Source organism: Desmodus rotundus, chromosome 4 (genome assembly GCF_022682495.2).
Source record: "Desmodus rotundus isolate HL8 chromosome 4, HLdesRot8A.1, whole genome shotgun sequence".
NCBI classification, from domain to species: domain Eukaryota; kingdom Metazoa; phylum Chordata; class Mammalia; order Chiroptera; family Phyllostomidae; genus Desmodus; species Desmodus rotundus.
The window spans coordinates 3,987,265-4,009,448 of NC_071390.1; the positions used below are offsets into that span (position 1 = coordinate 3,987,265).

Genomic DNA, 22,184 nt, shown 5'->3' on the forward strand with positions numbered 1-22,184 from the left:
CCACGCAACGGCCTTGGAGTCGAGATGTGGAGCCTCACTTGAGCCAACAGTGATCTTCCCTTATTCACAGGAAGATACCCCCAACTTTTGAGTCATTTAACTCGCTGGTCGTGCCTCCCAGGGAAACACGGGCCTGGCTCCCTCGTCTGTGCCTTTGGTGTGTGGCTGTGTTACAGCCGGCTTGACTATGTGTGCCGATCTCCACCGTTACTGCCCAAACCACTCGCCACCTCCCACTGGCACACTCAGCTTCCACTCTCGTCTCTCTGCGGTCCATTCTCCCGGTGCCCCCCACCCCCACCCCCCTACAGCCACAGGGCTGCTTTCAAAACCACACCTGCAAGGGCTCCCTGTGGCACTTGGATTGTTAGATGACACTCAACCTTCCCAGCCTCAGCCCTTTGTCCCGTCCATGTCTGTGGCCTCACTTCGGCCACGCTCTTCGCTGGCTCACAAGACACCAGCTGTCCGCCAGTTGCTGGGACACTCCAGGTTCCCTCCAGCCTCAGGACCTGCGCCGTTGCTGTTCCATCCATCTGAAATACTGTTCCCACCACACTTTCCCCACATCCCTGCTCCTCATCCTCAGGCCTCTGCTTAGCCCCTTCCCCCATCTTTATCCAGATTGTAGGACCCCATTTCTGTCCTTTGTGGTAGGTCTCACAGACTGTGCTTGATTTTTGTTGATCCTTCATTGTCACCCCACCCTCACCCCAGAATGTGAGCTTCCTGAGGGCCATACCTTGGGTCTCTTGTCCATCCCTTTAGCCCTAGTACCCAGCCCAGTGCCCAGCACGTAGGCAGCCCCCAGTGGATATCTGTGGGATGAGTGAGTGACAGACAGGCAGTCTGTCCCATAGCAAGAAGGCGTTTGACAAGAATTTGGTGTCATCCTAATCTCAACGGCACTTTTCTAACTTGAGTTAAGTTTCCAGCACCAAAGTCCTTCATGCAACATGTTCGGGGGAAACTTATCTCTGGGAACTTGGCGGTTGGGACCAGAGAGGCCCAGGAACTCCTTCCCTCTTGAACAAGATTCAAGGGCCGCCTCGGCCTCCAGCTGGGAGCAGAGGCCCCCAGGCCATTCCCGGAGGCTTAGGTTCCTGTCTCTTTGCAGAAGGCCATTTGTTTTTAACCCCCAAAATGAAAAATTAATCAAACAACCAGTTTCAAATGTTGCTCTGCATATCAAAAATTTTAAGTGTGAGCTTTCTAAACTGGGCAGCCTACAGAGGTGGAAACCACGAGGTCATCTAAGGCTCTCTCTGCACGCAGCTGATGGCAGCTGACGGAAGAAACCCCTCCCTGCCCCCCCACGGCTGTGGGCCACTCCCTGAGGGCTTTTTATTACAGTGTGGTTAGCTTCTCTCCGAGCTTGCAGTTCTCTGACTCATGAGAAAGTCTGGACTCCTGAGAACTGCCGAGACAGGAAAACTGTGCCGATGGGTTTGTTTTCATTATCTGGGATCATGCGTTTTCTCAACGGTGATCCAAGGCCACCGCTTGGAAACGTCCCCTGGCCATTGATTTCACCCCGCGGCCACCCAAAGGTGGGAGTATCTAGAGTGACCGGTGCCCTTTGTAGGCGTTTTTCCAGGGGAGATGAACTTATTTTTTCATTTGTGGAGCTTTATTTTCTGCTATGCGACCAGCTCAGTCTGTTCATGATCAGCAGGGAACTGAGGGGGTAGGAGAGACTTCTGCTCCTTCACACCTCAGTAAGGAAGAGGGGCAGGAGCCTCGCTCTTGGAGAAGGCGTCTCCGGGTACCACCGAGGCTAATCTGTTTTCCTCCATAAATACATACTTATCACCGTATAACACGCCCACAACATAGAGTTACGACACGACATTTGTTTTGTAACGTTATAAAAGTTTAGGAAATTATACATTTCTTGGTGCTTTATTTTTTTTTCTTCCTCCATAAGGTTTCCAGATTTCTTCAGGGGCCCCTAAATTCATGAATCAGCACAGATGGGCAGCGACGGGGAACAGTACTGGGATACAAACATTTTTCTTGTAAAGATCTGTTTGCAAAATTCTGGACGGATGGGGATTTGTTTTATAAAATATGTTTCCCTCAGGATTATGTGACTAGAAAGCTGATTCAAAGCAAGCCTTGGTCATCTGTGCTTTTGTCTGAAAGCGTGGCCGTGACACAGAGGTCTCAAACGTGAAGAGGCGTGTGCAGTTAACTCGCATGCCGGAGGTGCGGCCGTAAGGCCCACGACCCGCTCAACCCCCAGTTCCTGCAACTGCATTTTATTGCAGAGACAGAAGGCTTCGTGGTTTTGGTTTTTACGTTTGCTTTCTGAGACCACCCTCCTTGAATTCCTCTCTTTCTCCTAAAAATGCCTCTGGGATTCTCCCAGTAATTCACGGAAGAGGGCACATGTTTCTTGAGGAAGCCTGATTCAGATGTAACCCACGTCCAAGGCTGCCTTTCTGTCGGGCAGGGGGTGGGGCGTCCTCCCTCTCCTCACCCCAGGATACACAGTTTCCACATTCCTCTCAACTATTTCACCCTTACCAAATCCCTTTTCTCTGGTGGCATTTGTTTTTTCTTGGCACTGTTTCTTTCTGTTTTTTTTTTTTTCTTTTTGTTCCTTTCTAATTTTCCTCCTAATGCCTCTTTCTCACCTGGCTATTCCCTGTTTATGAGCCTGGCTGTTCCCTGCTCTGCAGACCTGCCCGTCTCCCACCGCTTCTAATGAGAGGTTTCAGTCATCAGCCCCAGGAAATAAGCCCACTGGTGTGGACCGCTCATTGTTTCTCCAAAAGGGGTCAGCAGGTCCTGCTCAACTATACTCTCTTCCGCTTTTCTCAAATCCTAAAACTGGACCACAAAGGAAAGGGAACTTCCATGGGACTTTGCTCCCCACTTCCCTGTAGTGCTGTACACGGCCGATGTGAATGCCCATTGACAGAAATGAAGGGCTCCTGGTCCGGAGAGGCTGGACGTGCTGCCTGCCTCCCGGCCTGTCTCTGCACATGCGTGTTCTGACCTCACGGCCGGTGGTCCGCAGGCACGTGAGATTCCTGGGCAAGGATTTCCCGGACACATGGAAACCTGTCCCTCGTGTCGAGAAGGTTCTCCAGAGGTTGCTGGGGTTGGAGGTGGACTGCTAGGTGGAAAGGAGGTATGGGAGCCCGTGATGGTGAGGATGAGCCCCCTTAGTTCGAGGGCCTGGGGGAAGTGATGCCGAACTGTCCTGGGAGCCCCAGGGAGGCGTGACAGGAAATTAACCCCGTGTTTACTTTGCCAGCGTAAGAGAGACACCCTCAAGATGACCAAGTACGTGGAGCTGGTTATCGTGGCAGACAACCGAGAGGTAAGAACGTCGTGACATTGCTCGGGGTGGCCGGCTGCAAAAAAGGAACAGGGAAAAGAACAGGTTTAGCGAGTTATTATTTGCTGAATCAACCTCATGTCCTGTGGGCCCTTAAAAGCATTATAAACAACTCGTGGACAAGTGTTTTTCTGCTATTAGAAAATACAAAATATTAAAAATGTATCTGATATTACAAAAGAATAGCAGAGGACTGCAAATCAAACAAGACAAAACGGTTACTCTGTAGCTAAGCTCTCTAACCAGCGGGGCTCAGCGGGGGATTTGGCAGATGCCTTTAGAACACGTTCTAAAATGTAGGGGGTGGGGGAGTTTAAATATCGCCCACTCTGTCCTCACCCAAAATGAACAAACGAAGGCCGTGGAGATGATGCAGGGATTGATGTTACATTCATTTTTTTCTTTTAACTGATTTTTAACTAGAATTTTTGGGAGTGTCTTCTCTATTCACTTCTGCCTCTGCTACATATTACGAATTAGGTGACATTTTCTCATCGCTCCAACACATATGAGTGAAACAGGACGACAGTTTCCCAGAAAACTGCCGCATTCTGGAAGGCCAGATTAGAGGGGAGAAGGGGGACTTGATTAGCTTTTTATCCCGTCTCCTCTGTCTCGTTGACTTGTTGCCGTGGGCATCTATTCCTGTGACTGTTTAACTTTAAAAAACAAACAGAAGGGCCGTTTCTGGGGAAGTAAAAATCGAGCTGACGATATGAGAAATGGCTCTGGACAGGCTTCCCGTTGTCTGCCTGCTCTTGGCCCACGCTGCGACCCCCTCCCTCGTGTGCAAGGCTGGAACGGAGCAGACTGTTTTAGGGGCGCTTGGCTCGGGCGAGTTCCAGGGGCTTTCAGAAAGTCCCGGCCAGGGAGACTTCTCGGCAGGGTGGGAGCTCATTTCACGGGAAACCAGGGAGGGTCCCGGCAGGGCAGCCCAAGACTTGACGTTTCCAGGAGCTGGGAAGATGAGCTTTGATGGATGTGTTATTAATGCTGACATTTAAAATTATTAAGTTTCAGAGGCAAGGAAAGGACCTGGAGAAAGTTAAACAGCGATTAATAGAGATCGCTAATCACGTTGACAAGGTACGTTCTTTTTCGGGTAATTAAATCATTCAAATCAGATAAATGTTTAGAAACAAGGTGGGGGGAATGCAGCTCAGCTCACCTGACTGAGCAGGGAGCTGGGGATCTGCCCCTGGTCCCGGGGACCGCGGACTCCCCTCCTCGGAGCCCGGAATCCCAGGGCCCAGAGCAGCTGCAGGACTTGCCGCCCACGCTGTCCCACGGCAGTGGCCTGCGAACATCTGCTCCAGGCGCTCTGCTGGCCACAGATGGCCACAGAGTCCCAGTCTCAGGCGTCTCCCACTCCCAGTTAGATCCGGAGCCCTGATAGGGTGCATCCCACCCTGGTGAGAACTCCCAGGCCTTCCTGGGAGGAGCCCACCGGTCCCTGCCTACCGCCCCCACCAGCCCAGCCCTGCACCAACGTGGCCCTGAGTGTGGCTTCTCATTGATAAAAGACACACAGGCTCCATAATTCTGGGATGTGGGAAGTGATTTTTCAGCCCAGTCAGCAGGTGGGAAATCCCTCACAGAACCAGGAGGTGACCAAGGTGACGGCAGAGCTGAAGAGCACCTGGGAGTCTGGTCTAACGCCAGGGGTGGGGGGGGGGGTGCCCACCGAAGTTCCTCACACTTCCTGTTCGTGAGGAGGTGGTGAAGCTCTCTCTGTACACCACCCACTGCGACAAGCCATTGGGTGCGGATGCTCTCAGAGCCTAAACCGGGCCTATTGCCCGTCGACAGCATTACAGCCGGGTGTCTGGGTGGGGCCCGGGCACCAGGGTCTCCCCAGCGTTCTCGTGCGTAATGTGACTGGGACCACTGTCCTAACACAACCGTAGTCCTCAGCCTCCGCCGGTCTCCTGCCTGTGCGGGCGGGTGAAGGGGAAGAGAGTCCCGGCTCATGCCTGGGCTTGTCACATCGGGCTCCTCCAGAACGTCCGCGTTGTACCCACGCAGTCGGAGGGTGTCTCACGGCAGCTACGCACCCAAACAATCCTATTACGTGTGAGTGAGGAGAGTCATCAAGGTTTGCAGAAAAATTGAGGCAAAGGCCCTCCTGGAAGTGTACCTCTGTTCTAAAAAGTTGCACAGGCAGCACCAGGCACTGCGCACTTGGAGTTCAGAATGCAGCACGCGAGGTCGTGTCAGACCTTGGACGTAGAAGGAAGCCACGAACCACCTTAAACCGAGACTGCTCATTGCCGGAATCCATTTTAAAATGCAGTGTGTGGCTTTCCGTGTTGCTTCAGTCTGCAAAACCAAAAACGAGCGTTTGGGAGTTTGTTAGTAACTTGCACCGGTAATTAAAGAGCAGTCGACCTCAGCAAAGTCCCAGCGGCCTTGGTGGAGTTTGCCGGCCTGGTGGTTCTTGTTTCGGGTGGGAGAGAGCCGAATGGCTTAGCACACGCATGCGCTTGCCCCAGCAGACCCCGAAGACACTGGTGGGGCACCCAGGCCCCTTCCCATACTCCCTGCCTCCATGTGTACCCGCTGATGAGCCCAGGACTAGCAAAGGTTCCAAATTTCACTTTTGCAAGCATATATTCTGCAAGTGTCTCGGCCCCAATAAACAATGACTGTCCCAGTGGCAACTTCCTCATTTGCAAAAGGCTTGGCTCTTCTTGGCCGTTCTAGACTAGTAACTGCTGGGCTGGCTGCGTTGGAGGGAAGAGGGAAAAGGGCAGGCCGGACTGGAAGACCCAGAAGTGATTTAATGACAGAGGTGACATTCTTAAACACTCAGGAAATCCCCCCCTGTAAGCCAAACACAGCAAGCCTGCCTGAGGCTTGTACTTGGCAGTGAACCCGTCAGGCAGGAGCGAAGATGGCCAGGCAGGGTGAGGGTGCCTGCCAAGTGAAGTGATTGCCTCGCCTCTTTGACCTTTCACCCCTCTCTTCCTACTGCTTATTCATTAAGAAGTTAGCACCAGCTGCACATTCTTTCAGGCTGAACCTCCGTGACCTCCTTGAGGGACTCATCTTGCCTGAATTTAATTTCTTCGGGTCTTTTCTCTCTCGTGTGAGCCTTCCCTCCTCTCCCAAGCCTGTTGCCTGAAGGATACAAGGCCCTGCGTTGGATCTCAGGAGACTGCTCTTTAGTTGTACCCATTTTTTTTTTCCAGATCCACTTTTTCCAGAAGGCCTTCCTTAAGCCGTGGAGCACAGCATCCTCTGAACTTCTGGTTTACATGCTTTCTTGGCAGTTCGCTCTTTTAGAGTTAACTGTGAGGAGGGCTGTGAGCTTCCTGTGACCCCCAAGCCTTCGGGAGCCCAGGGCAGGGGCGCCCTGGTCCTTCCTCTCTGTGCCAGAGCCCAGCCAAGCACAGAGCATGAGCCAAGCAAGTGTCTGTTGCTGCTGTGTTAATGGGTGAATCGATTCAGCTGGTCTCAGGCCGTGTCCCCAGGCATCCTGGGAGTCTGGGCCAGGCGGGCAGCTGCCCAGATCTGGCTGAGCCTCTTTGTGTGCCTAGGATCACAGGGCATCACCTTGGTAGAGGGTGTGAGCATTCACACACGGTGGGGCTGTGTTGGTGGTTTAAAACCTAGGCCCCAGGCCCAGCCTACCCGCATGCACACCCTAGCCACACTGGTCATGTCATGAAGGTTCTGCTGTCCCTCTGTGTCTTGGTGTCCTCGACTGTAAAATGGGAATAATGATAGTTCTGAACTTTGCGTTGTTATGAGGACTGAGAGAGTGGCAGCATAGAACGCACCTGGCCCTAGCCCTAGGGCGGAGCGCATGCGCATTACATGTTAGCTGTGATGGTTGTTATTGGGACAAACCAAGAGGGGAATCGCAGTCCTGGGAGGAAGATCCACAGTGGGGAGTAGGGGACCATGTGTGATGGCTTGAGGTGGGTTCAGCCTAATATGACAGAGGTCGGAGCGGAGGGGCTGCACGTTCTGTCCTTCTCTGCAGGAATCGGCCCTAAGGGTGTGATTTGGGAGGGCCGGTAGATGGAGATTACAACCGTTGTGACTGGGAGAAGCTCCTCGATTAGGAAGCCCTGAAGCTAGCTCAGAGAAACGATGCCCGTCGTCATACACCTTAGTTACCGCTTCTCTACAGCGCCTGTCAGAGGCAACCGGGGCCCCCTTCACAGACGACAGCCCTGGGGCCCCCATCAGCAAGCCAGTGTGGACATTGGCGCCCGGATTCATACGTCTCTGCCTTCTGGTCCCCGTTGCCTTCATACGTGAGACAGAGGACAGTGGCCAGACACGTGCACTCAGAGGTCCAGCGGAGTCCAGGAACCCCACTTTGTCTGGGGTTCCCAGCAATTCTTGATTAAGAAGCTGTTGGGCAGCCTTGTGGCCATATAAGTGTCTCATTTGCTTATTAATGTGAAGCTCGTAATTGCTATCTGCTCAGAACCAAGCCCAACGGCCGCTGTCAGTCTCTAGTCAGTGATGTCATTTAGGTTCCAGTCAGCATCTTCTGCTCACCTAACGCTCACCAGATGACTGGGGAGAGGAGCAAGGAACAAGACGAGCACGCCTTCCCTGGGTCAGAACCCAGGGCGAGATGCTCAGCCTTGGGAGCTTTATTGGACTCTCACTCACAGCATCGGAATGGGGCCTCACTACCCAACACGGGGCTCCTGTGATCTCATTACTGGTCGGTCCGGATGCTTCTAGCAACTAATTTGAGGACCTACCCACATCTGGAGCTTGACTTTGGCAGCTGGCACCAGCCACGTCGCTCTCTTTGGCTACCTGGAGTGTCAGAGGATGAGGACTTTGCCCTGTGCCCTGCCTCACATGTCACAGGCACTGAGAGATTGTACAGCCAGCTCAGCAATCATACATCCCCCGCCCCACCCCCAGTGCTCTGAGAACAGAGCCCCCTCCCTGGCTGTGCGATGCACATCGGGCAGCACCATAGTTAGGGGACATGGGTGGTCCTTACCTGTCCCCTGACCATTCATCCTGCCCCGATAAAGTTGTCTGGGACAAAACCATCCTTCGCCATTGGAAGAGTGGCCCTTCCTACCTCTGACCCAGGACAATCTGCTTGTGGAGAAGGGGCTGTAGGTTGTAGCCACAAACCTGGAGATGGGCACAGAAAGCCAGTGAGAAGACCGGCTTTGAGCCGTGCACCCGAATCTCTGCCTCACCCGCCTGTAAAAGGGGAGATCTTTGCAACAGCCCTTTCCCGGGACACCTGAGGGGAGCCGCCTTCTGGCCAAGGACAGGAGAGGGGGTCATTAAAGTTCCCGAAGAAGAGATCTGTGTGTACCTGTATTGTTCTGAAAGCTCTTGCTTTTCTCGTTTAATTCAAACCCCCAGATTGATCACAGGTGACAGAATATAACAGCGTCAGCCAAGTCTGAGTCTTTGCCAAAAAATTAATACAAATTTATTTTCACTAACTCGTAGGTAGAACATTTAGCTTAAAATGAACAAATTACTGTCTTTGGCAGAGGCTCTGAAAATCCTAACCCACTCATTGCTTTTCCTGCAGTAGATACGAACTGGCAGGCGTCAGCCGTAATAGAACTCCGTTAGGTATACTCCACACCTGTGTGCACATTTTAACTCACCAATGAATCATCTGAAATGAGTGCTTCCATAACAGTAAGGGCAGACACCAAAAAGGCTCACAAATGTAGCATGTGATCGCTCAGCAGCACTCAAGAACCCCGTGAACCCCAAGAACCCCTTGTGCACCAGGCACCACAAACACTCTCACGCCTCGGGAATCGGGGGACATGGCAGCATTTTTCTCACCCACGTCAGTGGAATTCAAACTGTGCCAATCTTCCTGCCCCTGCGTGTTAAGTTCTCATTGATGTGACCCAAAGAGGACATCTGTGTCATCAGTTTTACAGGCCACTGAACATCCGGATCGTGCTGGTCGGCGTGGAGGTGTGGAGTGACATTGACAAGTGCCCCATCAGTCAGGACCCATTCACGAGCCTCCATGAGTTCCTGGACTGGAGAAAGATGAAGCTTCTGCCTCGCAAACCCCACGACAACGCACAGCTCATCAGGTAGGACACCCGTAGCCTCTCCTAGGCTTAAGGAACGCGTGACCTCAGCACACCTGCTCTGCTCTGGCCCCCCTGGAATGGTCCCTGGTGCGTTTCTGGGGCACACCTACTTGGACCGGGCTGTTTCTCGCCCTGTGGACACCCTGGGAGACCTCTTCCTCTGGCTGGTGTCTTATCCCTTCTTCTGTCACCTGGACATTTTCCTTATGCAACTTTTCCTAGTCTTAGTCTTGATGGGAAGTTGTCCAGAGCAGGCTGTTTTTAAAGCTCAGGATCTTTCCTTATTAGTGGACAATGTTTATGCACCATCTGAAGACAGTGCATCCAGGCGGTATTGTCAGATGCTCGGAGAAGGAAAAGCTTTGTTCCTCCCCCTGGTTCACTGTCATCCTCTGGATTTCTAGGTAGTTTCTGACCTACCTGAGCAGCATAGAGCATGGCAACCCTGGGTTCTGCCTTCCAATCCAATTGGACCGAGCACCAGTTAGGAACCAGACGTCCTCACGTGAGGAGATCTGAACGGCTCGCGGGGGCCTGCAATGTGCTGGGAGAAGCGTCAGTAGCAAGGAAATCCCAGGGCGAGGAGTGTGCGGTGTATTCAGTGAGGGAACGCACAGCTATGATGTAACAGTACATCGGTGAGATATTACAGACACCTTTATTTTTAAAAGAAGAAAAATCCTTACCATAATCTAAATAGGTAGAAAGTAGATTTTTCCCAAAGTCACAAACTGTTTATTAAAATTCTTAAACAGTTCACGCCATTATTCTTTTCTTCTCGTGTAGCTCCTATTACTGAGTTAAAAACTTTGGAGTTAGGGACACTTTTCTCTGGCAAATTGGATTTAACTTACTGAACATTTATGGAAAGTGAAAAACCGATCCTACCCGGTCCTCACTTTGGAAAATGCCTCCGTCCGAGCTGAGGCTGGTGCCGTTCCCGGTCATTTACTTTGGCCCTTTTCCACTGGGTTTTTTTCCCTCCCTTGCCTTGGATATTTGCGGTTGCCTCATATTTTGGGCATTGATTAATCCTGAACTACTAAAAAGTAGAATCAAAGTGTTTTGTTTTGATTTTTTTCCCAAATGGAGTCCGTCCAACGTGAACATCTGGAAATAAATTAGCTTTTATATAACCTTCCTATTTCTATACATACATAGAATGGTCTACAGAGATATAAACGTAAAAGCTGCCGTCTCTACTATTGTCTGTAAGAGTGTAACGGGCAGGAGGGAGGGTGCACACATGTGTACACACATATGTCCATACACACATGGATGAGGTTCTCTGTATACTTGCTCCCTCTTGGCCAACTGACCACTGCCAAAAGGCCTAACTTTTCAAGTAATATATGTAAAGTCGATGTATGTGCATGGCCAAGATAACATGGCTAGGTCATGTGTTTCCCTTAAAAGAGATTCAACCAATACAAACAATGTTTAATCTTTAACGCATGAGGTTGGAACTATAAAGCACTTGCATTAACCAGGCCTTGATGTCATAAGACTCATTGATCGAGAGCCCATATGAGGGAAGCTGCACCTGAGCCATAGGTCCCCTTCCAGAAGCTTCCGCCCAGGATGCCGAGGCTTTGTGGATGCTCACTTCTCCACTGACTCTAGAGGGCCCATCGGTTTTCTGCCCATCTCAGTTTTACGAGCTCCATTGGCGAGACTTTGTGGAAGAGCTCGGGTCTCTGACCTAACTGTCATGTCACGCAGGAAAGCAACATTCCCCTGCAGCAGAACCTGGAGTAAGCCCTTCCTGCACTCCAGGTAACTGCTAGTGACCCTCTGTGGCTCTTGTCCGCCCTTCCATCAGCAGACCCTGGGTAGAGGAGCAGCTGCCACACCCACTGGCATCCAGGCAGGATACAACCCACACGCACTAGAATCGCGACTGGTTGTTGCGATTGAACACAGCACAATCGGAAAGTGCTTGATTTTTGTGTTCACGGTCCGGGTCTTGAACACAAAAATCGGAACGCGCTGTGGGGCCGTGACGCAACTGGAAAACAAGTCGTCGAGGACCAGACCATAGAAGCCACCGGTCCACGTGTCCTCACGCAGTGACCCCGGTCCTGGCCCAGGCTTTCGCGTCTCCTGAGTGCACGCCGGTCATGCTGGGCCTGTGTGTGTCTCTGCTTGCTGTGTACCTCCTGCTCAATAGCCTTACCACACATGTCCCCAACCCTTGAGCCAGGTACACGCCCTACTCACAATGTTCTTAGCGTGATATATTTTTTCTCACTCAAGGTTCAAAACAAAAAAACACATATTAGAAAATGTCTCCATTCTCTGTTAGTTTAAGGAAGTCCTTTCTTTTCCTTCCCAGTGGGGTGTACTTCCAGGGGACCATCATCGGCATGGCACCCATCATGAGCATGTGCACGGCGGAGCAGTCGGGGGGCGTGGTCATGGTAAGTCAGGGGTGTGGTCATGGTCGGTTGGGGGCGTGGTCATGGTAAGTCAGGGGCGTGGTCATGGTAAGCCTGTGCACGCTCAGCCCTTGCAGGGTTCCGCAAATCCCTCCTCCCACCGGACTTTGGGAAACCAGGTTCTTTTCGTTAACACCTTTTAGATTTCATTCTCCCTTCCTTGTAGCTCCTCGTGATCTTACATAACCCACAATATTTGAGGGGCTGCTTAGAACACACATCAATTTGCACACAGGAAAGGTGAGCGTGCAAAAATAGCTCAGTGCAAACCCATCTTCCCCATTTATGGAGAAGTTTCAGCTGGGATTTTGGTCAAAGCATTCCAGTCCAGGAATCCCCTCCCAGCGCAGGGAGGAGCCAGGGCCCAGGGTTGCCCTCACCGCTCTGCTTCGTGGACGGCCTGTGGTCTCACCAAACATAAGCGTTAGAATGGTTTTCTGAGGCTTCTGCCTCCAGACCCGACAGCCAGAAGTCTGAGGTTTTTAACTATTTACCACCGCAAATGCTTGACATACTTCCTAGCCAGTGTCCAATTCGTCTGTATGAAACCTTTTTCTTGGAAGGCAGCGGCCCGGGTTTATTGCTGTACAAAGATCCTTTTGTCGTGTATGGGCTCTATATGTTTGTAAAAGGAAATAAAAATGGGAGGAATATTTGGGACTTGTTTCTTACGAATTTCAGAGGGAGGCAGCTTTGATAGGCTGCCCAGCAGGGGACTCCTGCCCCGTCCCTCCCAGAATCGAGGGCAAGTTCACCCCGGGCCAGTGCCGCCCCTGCTCCGAAAGCTGAGTGTCCCCTTTGCGCCCACCCTCAGACGGGCAGCATCCTCAGGGACAGTTCCCACCACCTCCATGAAACAAGCAGAACCTGGCCCTTCCGAGAAACCGTGAATTCCTCTGCATTTTCCAAACAGAACATTTGTGAATATTCCATTGTGTTAAAGGGCGGAAGGAGGTATGTTCTGCTGACTCTTATTTTCTCTCCGCACACCGCCCACTCCATCTCCTTAGTGACCGCACTCGAGGGAGCTCTTCCTCTCTTGGGGCAGTGCTGGGGGTTCCTGCGAGCACCCACCCACGGACAGGCTGGGGAGGCTGCGCCCAGGGGTTGTGCCCACTCCTTGATTTCTGGCTTGAACGGGCTGTGCTCTGGCTTTTCTCGAACCCGGAAGCCCTGTATGTGCTGCGCACCATGGAAGTCACTGGAAAGTTTGGTTTTTCATGGTGCCAGGTTAATTTCAAGGCAGATCCCAACTGTATTTTTACAGAGCAGCCTGTAAAGTTTTGAGAGGGAATAATTTTCTGTTTCACGGCTCCACGGTCGGTCACTCACTGACTTTGCCACTTCAAATCAGTGTAAACATTTTTTAGAGCCGAAGCCGAAATCCTCATAAGCATGGCCGGTCCTGCCACTGTGCGGTGCTTCAGCGTCTTTATAACCACTCTGATCATACTAAGTGTCTTTCAGGAGTTCCTATCCCTCGTTCTGTTTCCACGCAAGCACTTTGTCTGTAAAAGCACACAGGGATGCCCAACTTTTTTTAAAAAAATGGATGTAAATGAACGTGGGAAATATAAGCAAATATGCACACTGCAGTAAGTGTCCTCAAGGCCAAAGTCAATCAGCAGGAAGTGCATTTGGCCGACTTGGCAGCAGTTCAGAACAGCCCCAGACACACTCCTCGTTTGCTCCACATACACAAGAGAAGCATCAAGTGGGCAAAAGAGGACGCAGCCCCTTAACTTCTGTAACATTCACGAGATAAGCAAGATGCACAGCTTGGCCAGATCGAAAACCCCTAGACTGTCTCCCAGCGCTTCTGAACTTGAATTCCCGGGGGTCACAGGCGGCCATACCTCATTCAGAACCTTACGACCGTGCAGGGAGGGATGTCCAGGAGCAAGGGAGCAGGGCTGCTAATCCAGTTGAAAACGTGTGTTCCGACACCGTTTCCCAATTGTCTCAGCAGAGAGCAGGCATTTATTTTGGTAACTTGCAGCCATGCCTCTGGAGCACACCGAGCTGAAACAGTCTTGGTTTGGGGATGATGCTATGAATAAAGAGGTCCCTTTTTTTTTTTTCCTTATTACAAATGTAAACTGTTTATCAGGGTCTCTTAAGAGACCTTCTGCTTATAATCACCTATGCGTGAAAGAATGTAAAACAATTTGGCAATTAAAAGCCAAACCAAGATATTCAGTGATGCAAAAGAATCAGATGTAGAGTAATTTTTTAAGGATGAAGTCCTTGAATTTCGAGCCAAAGCATGCTAAATTGAGCCCTTCGCATTCGGAGCTTTGGCTACGTTCTCTTCGCCAACGTGTGTTATTCTTGAGAATTGATTTCCTGAAACATATTTGTGAAGCTTCCTACAACAGGAAACTGTAAAATCCAAACAGAGTCATTTTTTAGGAATTCCATCTATTCTAGGAATAACTTGCTTCCTTGACACGCTGTCCTTTTCTTAGACTGGGAGCTGGTGATAGAGGTGGTTATAGCTGGAACCGCTAACTCACCTGCGCAATTGGACATGAATGCACTTCTCTCGAGAGGCCTCACAAAAACTCTCTTTTGCAGGATAATGCCTTCCCAAAAAACCCAGTAGTGCTGTTCCCTGGAAGTCTCTGGGAAAACCTCTTATCTCGGGCTGGGGCAGTGCAAAGCGGCGTTCAGACAGAGTGCCCTCAGTGCCCCGCGGCATGCAGGCCTTCCCAAAAACACCATTCGTGGGTGTGGTGGCCTCAGATCTCATTCACTGACTAGTTTCCATTTGTTAAAGTCAAGTAACAATATATCAATACTCAGTTCATTTTAAATACCTAGTTAGCCAAGCTACCCGTGTACTCCACCAAGCTACAGTGGCCAAGCAGAGCTTAGTGAATAGAGAAAGTGTCTCCCGTAATCAAGCACAAGGCTGAGGGAACACCAGCAACCGAAGTCAGAGAGTCAGGACACTGCTCCACCCATTCCCAAAGCCCCCCTGACGAAACAAGAGGCCCAACCGGCTCACAGTCTCTGCTCGAAGAGCCTCCAGACGGATTCCTCAGTGTGGTTAGCGTTTACTGTGGACTACTGTGAGTTTGCCAGGTGTCCCTCCCCGGAGCAGGCGGGAGGCGCGTGCTCAGCAACAGTGTGCAGGTGTTGTCTAGGGTAGCACAAGGTGTGTTTCCCGCACCCGTTTTCCGCCAACAATGTCTCAATCACGGATAAAATGATGCTTTCATTACCATGGAGGGATGCGATCTTCCTCTGACGTAGGACAGCTTTTCACTTCGGTCAGTAGCGGCAGTTTCCCGGGACAATGTGGGTTTCTAGGGGAAAGGACGCAGTCGAATGTTGAGGGAAACTATGTGTCCGGATGGAGCAGGGCTGGGAAGTAGGGCCGAGGAGGTGTGTGAACTCTACATCTGTGCTCTTTGTTTTCTTGGAGGACCATTCGGACAGCCCCCTTGGCGCGGCCGTGACCCTGGCACACGAGCTGGGCCACAATTTCGGGATGAACCACGACACCCCGGAGAGAGGCTGTAGCTGCAGAACGGCTGCCGACAAAGGAGGCTGCATCATGAACCCTTCCACGGGGCAAGTACTCGCACCTCCCGCTGCTTCCGGAGTCAGGCACAGCTTGGAGTGCGCACCGGGGAATGGCTGGGCCAGACACTCCCTGGTCTTCCCGCCAGGGCACCCATGGAAGTTTCTAGAAAGAAACTCCTCCTCCCCGAGTAGCAAGAGTGGACCGTGTCGCTCTGAGAGAGTCACGGGCGACCAGGTTGCAGTGTTGCGTGGTGAGGACTGACCTCCTCCCGAGCGGCGGTGGCATGCGTGCCACTGTCCTTGTCCAGAAGTCACACAGCACCATGCAGCCCTGGCACGTGAGTGATTCGAGCCCACAGCTCCCGTGCCGCGGCCGCCGGAGGGCCTGGTACACCCAGTGGCAGGGCGGGTGAGGTCACACAGGTCTCCACATCCCTCAGGGGATGCTGGGTAAGAGGGCTTCCTCCCACGGGGCTGGCCCTGCGGTGGATTTGAAGGGTGCTAGCAGCTTGGGGACTCATGTCCTGACCTCTGATACCAGGTCACCACAGCAGATCTTAGAGGGTTCAGTGCCGTGACTTCTGTGTCAGCAGATATCGCTGTTACCCTCACTTGACGCCCTTCTGGAACTCTAGACTTGGTTCACCCAGAACAAAAGGGAGGCAGTTTCGTTATCGAGCATCAGATGAGGTGGAAACAGATCGGCTCAGAGTGATTACAGATTCTGATGTCTCCGTGCGCCTCGAAGGGCCTGTCCCAGCCTAGAATGTCGTGCTCACTTGAGAAGATGCTCATTAGCAAGGGCAAAGTGTACTTCCTCAGTGCCACCATCTTTTTTACCCCTGGAGACCTTCCCAGTGCGCACCTTCAAGGCACACCCCAGGCCGAGGCTGCTCTCGGGTTCACTTTGCAGACAGGCAGCCCAGAGTTAGGCCTCTGCCAAGACTTGCTAGCACGGGGCAGTCAAGAGGGGGACACCTGCCAAAGGGGCTTCACAGTCCCAGGAAAGGGATGTGCACTGTTGTGGAATGTGGTCCTGCTTTTACAAGCAATAGCCCTGGAAGCCTTCTCTCCAGTGGCTGCCGGGCCTCTCTGTGCCCCTAAAACTAAGGGCAGCAGACTGGCAAGCTCACATCACTTCATGCGAGCTGCAGTGAGGCATCTTCTTCCAGCAGTTGCTGCTCCTTCTGTCTGCCTCCACCACTAGCATGGAGCCTTCGGGAGCAGCCCCTTTAGCTCACAGCTCTGCCTCGTGCACCAGGCCAGGCCGTCACCAAGGCCTGCTAGAGGAACTTGCTCTCTGGGTCTGTGATGACGGAAGGCAAGAACCTGAGCCCACGTGAGTGTCTCAGGCCAACACCAACAGGAAGTGAAGTACTGCAGACTCTGGCCGCCAACAAGTGGAGCTCCCCCAAAGGGGGGCCGGTCACCGAGACATGGCGCCCTCCTTGTCACATAAAGTGTTGGGCGGGGGCAGAGTCCCTGCAGGTTGGGCACTTGGGGCAAAGAATTCCTTCGTAGGGTATAGGGTTGGCCGGGGGCCTGTGGGGGCTTCTGTTTCCAGCGCCCCACCAGCCCAGATGGAGCCCCGCCTCGCAGGCCAGCCAGCCTGCTGTGTGATTCTCAAGGTGACACAGGGAGGAAGCTGACAGGCCGCTGAGTCATCACACGCTTTCTCGTCCCTGATGGACTCGAAGTGGCCGCAGAAAACTCACTCTGGGTTTGATTCCCCTGATCATCCGATGGGTACACACACGTCAGATGCCAGGGTCCCTTGAACTAGGTGGGCTGGAACTGCGCAGGCTCAGGTGCACGCAGATTGCTTTCAATAAACAGCAGTCGGCCCTTCGTACCCCTGGGTTCCGCATCCGCGGATTCAGCCCACTGCTACTGAAACCATATTTCCACCCGAGGCTGGGGGCTGTGGATGCAGAGGGCTCTCTGTGCGCCTTGTTCTACATATTTGACAGGAGGGACTTGAGCATCCACAGACCGTGGTACCTGCGGGGAGGCACTAGGAGTCCTGGAACCAGTCCTCCACTGGTATGAAGGACCTCAGGGACCACTGAAGTACCTGGGGAGTCCAAGTTGTACCCAGATTTTCAACTTCTCAGCGGATGGGGAGGGTGTCAGCTCCCCAACCCCCACATCATCCAAGGGCCAACTGTATGTGCCTCCCAAGTGGTTCCCAGTGACTAGAAAGGTTATATTGTTAACCAATGTTGTTAATGTTTTTGAACTCTTGATACAAGAGACAAATGGGAGAAAGGAAAATCTGGACTGGAAATACTAGGCTGGGATCCAAGAGACCTGGCAGTCCCAGTTCTGACACCAGTTGTTTTTGGTAATACAGGCAAATTAGTAGCCCCTCTGGTTCTTCAGTTCCCCATCAGTAAAATGAGGCAGTCTCTCCATCCTTCCTTCTTTCCTTCTTTCCTTCCTTCCCTCCTTCCCTCCCTCTACCCATCCATCCATTCATTATTCCATCCATCCACCACCTGTCTTTCTGCCAATTGGCTCGCAAATATTTGACCCCTAGGTTTGTTGTCATGGGGCGTGCACAGATGAAGGGAACCCTGCAGCTCTAGGAACTGCGTGATTCTGGGGGCACAGCAGATAGGAGGCCCTCTTTCTGGTCCTCTCTGGGCTGTATGTCAAGCCCTTCAAACCGGAGGGTCTTCTTGCCAGTGTTTATGGAAATGAGCCAGCTCCCCGGAGATGCCTGACCGCCATCAGTAGAATGGTATTGTTCAGAGCTCAGCAAATCACTTAAAAGGCTTTTTTTCCCCCTTACCAGGGGTTTGCTAATAGCCCTTACTTGATTTGTACCTTATTAGCGATTTCGAAGTTTTCTCTTTTGCTGAGCTTGTGCCTTTCTGTAAATCTTTTCTCTTTGCTTCTCATTTATGATCCTGCATTCCTGTCTAGAGAGAGTTGTTTTTAATTTTCTCAGATGGAAAGAAACTTCCTAAGCAAGTGGGTGAATTAATCACCAGGGCCCAGCATGCGGGGGAGCTCACGCCGCCCAGGCGACCCCTGGTCATCCATCACCCACTGTCGACTTTCCGGGCTGCTTTTCATCTCCAGGGTTATCTCCATGTGGTCGCTCTCTTACCTCATAGGGTCCCCCCGAGAGCGGGGAGTGGATTACATGAGATCATGTGTCTTGGTCAGCTGTAAATCACTCCACAAGTAGACGGTGGTATTAGGGCTGTTGTTCAGTGCAGAGGGACGGTGGAGCCATTGACAAGTGAAAGGCCTTTTTCCAAACTCCGGCTCGTAGTTTCTGGAAGGCATTCGGAGGCCACGGCAGGGTCATTCGGCAGCGCGCCCACACGGCCTGTGTGAACAGCGCCCTTCCGCACACCAGCTTCCTCGTGACCTCCCCCACTACGGATCCAGGCGTGAGTGGCAAATGTTAAAGATAGGGTCTCAGTGTTCACCCCGAAAGTGACTCACAAAGAGATGACTCGGTGACTGATTTAACAATATTAAAGTCTCCCAGATCCGCAAAGAACCAAGTACTGCAGACAGTTTACAGACGGCCTCTGGGAAGAAGTACGTCCCGATATACCTTGTTTATTCCTTATGAAGACATCCCAGAATCCGAACTCTGGACATTTGAACCAGCTGCCATCGCTGACAAACTGGATCCTCAGGCCTGAAAATGCTAGGAGTGCACAGAGGTCTTTTGAACTCATGGGTCTTAACTTGTATGTTGCATGTTACCGGCACGGCAGAGGGAGTTTCCCTACCGGTGGTGTCGTTAATTACACACGTCTTTGCGAGTGTGTGAGAGTGTGTGTTTTACGTTTCTGGGTAGTTAACAGTAAGACCCGCCTTGGAAATCACTCTTTGGCAAAGGCGGTATCTGGGAATTCGTGTGGGAGTTTCAACTCAGTTGAGTCCATCCCTTCCTGAGCTTCTTGGAGCATTTGGTCTCCAGGGGTGAGAGCTAAGTATGCCGCATTTCAGGGAGTGAGAACATTGCGAAAACAACTTGAACACTTTTGGAAAAGGATATTTAGCATAATAGTAAATATCACTTCCTAGAGTGGGGGGGAAAGCAGTATTAACATTCAGAAATTACTCTCACAGCCTCTTTCTTTTTGGCAACAAGGCTTCTGTTAAAAGGAGGCTGGAGTAATAGAGCCATCTGCGCAGGAGCCGCTGAACCCAGAGGGCGCTGAGTCCTGCCACTCAGTAGGTGCTTGGGGAAGGGCTGGGGTTCCGACCGTGAACAGACAGACCCGATCCGTGCCCTCACAGAACTTGTGCTCTCTGGGGAAGAGAGAACTGACAACCAGTGAGTGCTGTGAAGGAAGCAAGTGGTGAGGATGAGAAGGCGACAGGCACACTGGCTGGGGGATCCGGCTGGAACGGGGGTCTGGGGAAGGAAGACTTCTGGGGAGGGGTGTTCAAGCAAAGCCCAGAAGGAAGAGAGGGATGGCGAGCCTGCAGAGGTCACAGGTCTCGGGCAGGCGGAGGGGACGCTGAGCCAGGGCTCGGAAGCTGGAGGCGTAGCCCACGGGAGCCCAGTGGCTGGTGGGGCTGGATCAGAATGGGGTGGGGCTGGTGCTGCTGGACAGACTGGAGGGGCCCCTGGGCACAGTGGGAACAGGGCTTGCTCTCAGGACAGTGAGAAGTCACCAGGGTGGCGGGGGGCTTAGGCAGGGTAGGGATATTACCTGATTTCTCTTTTTAGATTTTTTCATTTTGAAGAGGATCATGTGGCATCTGAGCTATTGTTGCTTGCCAAATTAAGGAGCTTCCTATAAAAAAAAAAAAAGGCAATAATCTATAAACTGTAGCTGCCCGTCGGCCTGGTGAACAGGTTGGAATCCGTGGTGAGGCCCTGCGTGAGCCTACCTGTGGTCCGTCTCTGCCTGCCCCCTCCACTCAGCTCTGCAGTCTGGAGACGCGGTGTGGATAGTAGAAGATTCTTTTCTGTGCAGATTGCGCTCTGCTTTCCCCACGGCCAGTGTCCTCTAAGGGACATCAGCTTCGGAGGGCCACTGCAGAGCACTGTCAGCCCTGCGCGTGTGTCTGAGAGGACTCACAGCCATAGTTCACAGGCTGAGGCTAAGCGGAGGGGTGGGGCTGTTTGGTTTGTCTACTCCAGACCAGCAAAGGGCCCCCAGCGGGAGTGGCAGCAGTGTGTCAAGCGCCCAGCATAGTGGGGACTGAGAAAATAAGCGTCTAGGGTCACCCCAGGCTCCCAGGGTGTCTGTCAGTCACTCACACTCAGCTGCACTGGACAGTCGGGAATACCATGTACCACTGGACCAAATAACCACGTTGGAGGAGAAACATGGCCCTTCTCCTCCCTCCGGAGTTTATATAATCGGCTCCTTTGATTCCTTCTAACTCACCTACTTGCTACCCAGCTGTCTGGACGTGGAGCACCTCTGGGTGGCCTCCACCTAAGTTCAGCCTTCTCTAATGAAAACCCAGACGACGTGGGCCCGGCCTCTGACCCGGGACAAGCCCGCTGCCCGAAAGAGGGTTAGGCAGCCGGTCACCAACTCAGCCAACGTGCACTGCGGCCTGTGTGCAGGGCCTGAGGTGCCAACGGCCGGGACAGACGCAGAAGGCAGGAGCCTCAGTGCCAGGGAACTCGTGCTGTGGCGGGGATGACGGGCAAGTGAGCTGGGCTCACAGACCGGAAGCTCGGGGCTCTGGTGGGACGCGTTAGGGCACATTGGGGCCCCTACTCTGACCCATTTACACAACCCCAGGCCTCATCACCCCTCCCCTCTGAGTGTTTCAGGGTGTGCTTCTAAAAGCTAAGAAATTTTTAACCATCACCACCATCATGGCATTTTACACCTTTTAAAAACTGACCCATAACTCACTGTGAACAGGAGCAACGGTGGGAAAGGGGTGGTGGGCCGGGAAGACGTTCTGGAATAAAGTGCAGTCTGAGCCGATCCCTGAAGGCGTGAGCAGGGTCCCGTGAGTCTCCATAGAGTCTCTACCTCACGTAACGCGGAGACTGGATTTCTTTTTGAGGAAGCCTCGATCTGAAAATGTGCTTTAAGGGACTGCAGCGAACGGCACTTTTCAGTGAAAATTCCCCAGAGCTTTGGACGTGTTGGGAATTGACAGAAATGGGATGCATCTGGAAGGCCCATATCCTGTTTGTAGAACTCGCGTTCCTGAAAATCACTGCAGGACACACTTAGTTAAAACTCGCCCCCTTTTGAACTTTGGGGGCCCGAGACCATGAAAAACACTTACCATGAAGGCACTTGGCGAGAACAGGATTGGAGGAAATTATTTCCCCATATCAGCTCTTCGTTTGATTTTTTTTTCAATGAAAAGTTAAAGATAGTCTTTACTTCCTCCTTCAAAGTGTAGGAGGAAAAATGGAAATCTTTATCCAAGGAGGGGGAAGAAAAGGGAGGAGTGGCTACAAAATGAGGAAGTCTAGTAAGATTAAAACAGAACCGGTCAGGATCAGCTTCTTTACTCTGCCAGAGACTCCGTTGGCTGCAGCCCGAAATTATCGTAAAGGAAACACGACTGGCAGGCCAGGGTCGGGACAACAGTTCGAAGGGGCATGTCGATATAGGGCACGTTTTTGTTTCCACTCTGCGTGATTAGACGTTGCTCCCTGGAAAATAAAGGCATTTGTCTGCGACTGATGCAGCAGTGGAATACTGGAAGTCGCTGCCCAGGGGCATGATAGGACTGTCCTCCCCTCTTAAGCTGGACACACGACACAGGTCAAGCTAGGGAGATGGGTCTGCATGGCCACCATTCCTTGAATATCCAGCTCAGGGGAAGTGAATGTAGGCAAAC

The 22,184-nt window shown here is 52.1% G+C and overlaps 1 protein-coding gene across 1 annotated transcript in view; it reads left to right on the top strand.

The window, feature by feature from the left end:
• ADAM12 (ADAM metallopeptidase domain 12) overlaps positions 1–22,184 on the top strand; it is a 280,799-nt gene that overhangs the window by 199,811 nt on the left and 58,804 nt on the right. The window contains exons 7-11 of the mRNA XM_053922662.1: positions 3,266–3,331; positions 4,364–4,435; positions 9,242–9,411; positions 11,747–11,831; positions 15,280–15,428. Of these exons, the coding sequence (XP_053778637.1) occupies positions 3,266–3,331; positions 4,364–4,435; positions 9,242–9,411; positions 11,747–11,831; positions 15,280–15,428 (542 nt within the window). The remainder of the gene's footprint in view (positions 1–3,265; positions 3,332–4,363; positions 4,436–9,241; positions 9,412–11,746; positions 11,832–15,279; positions 15,429–22,184) is intronic.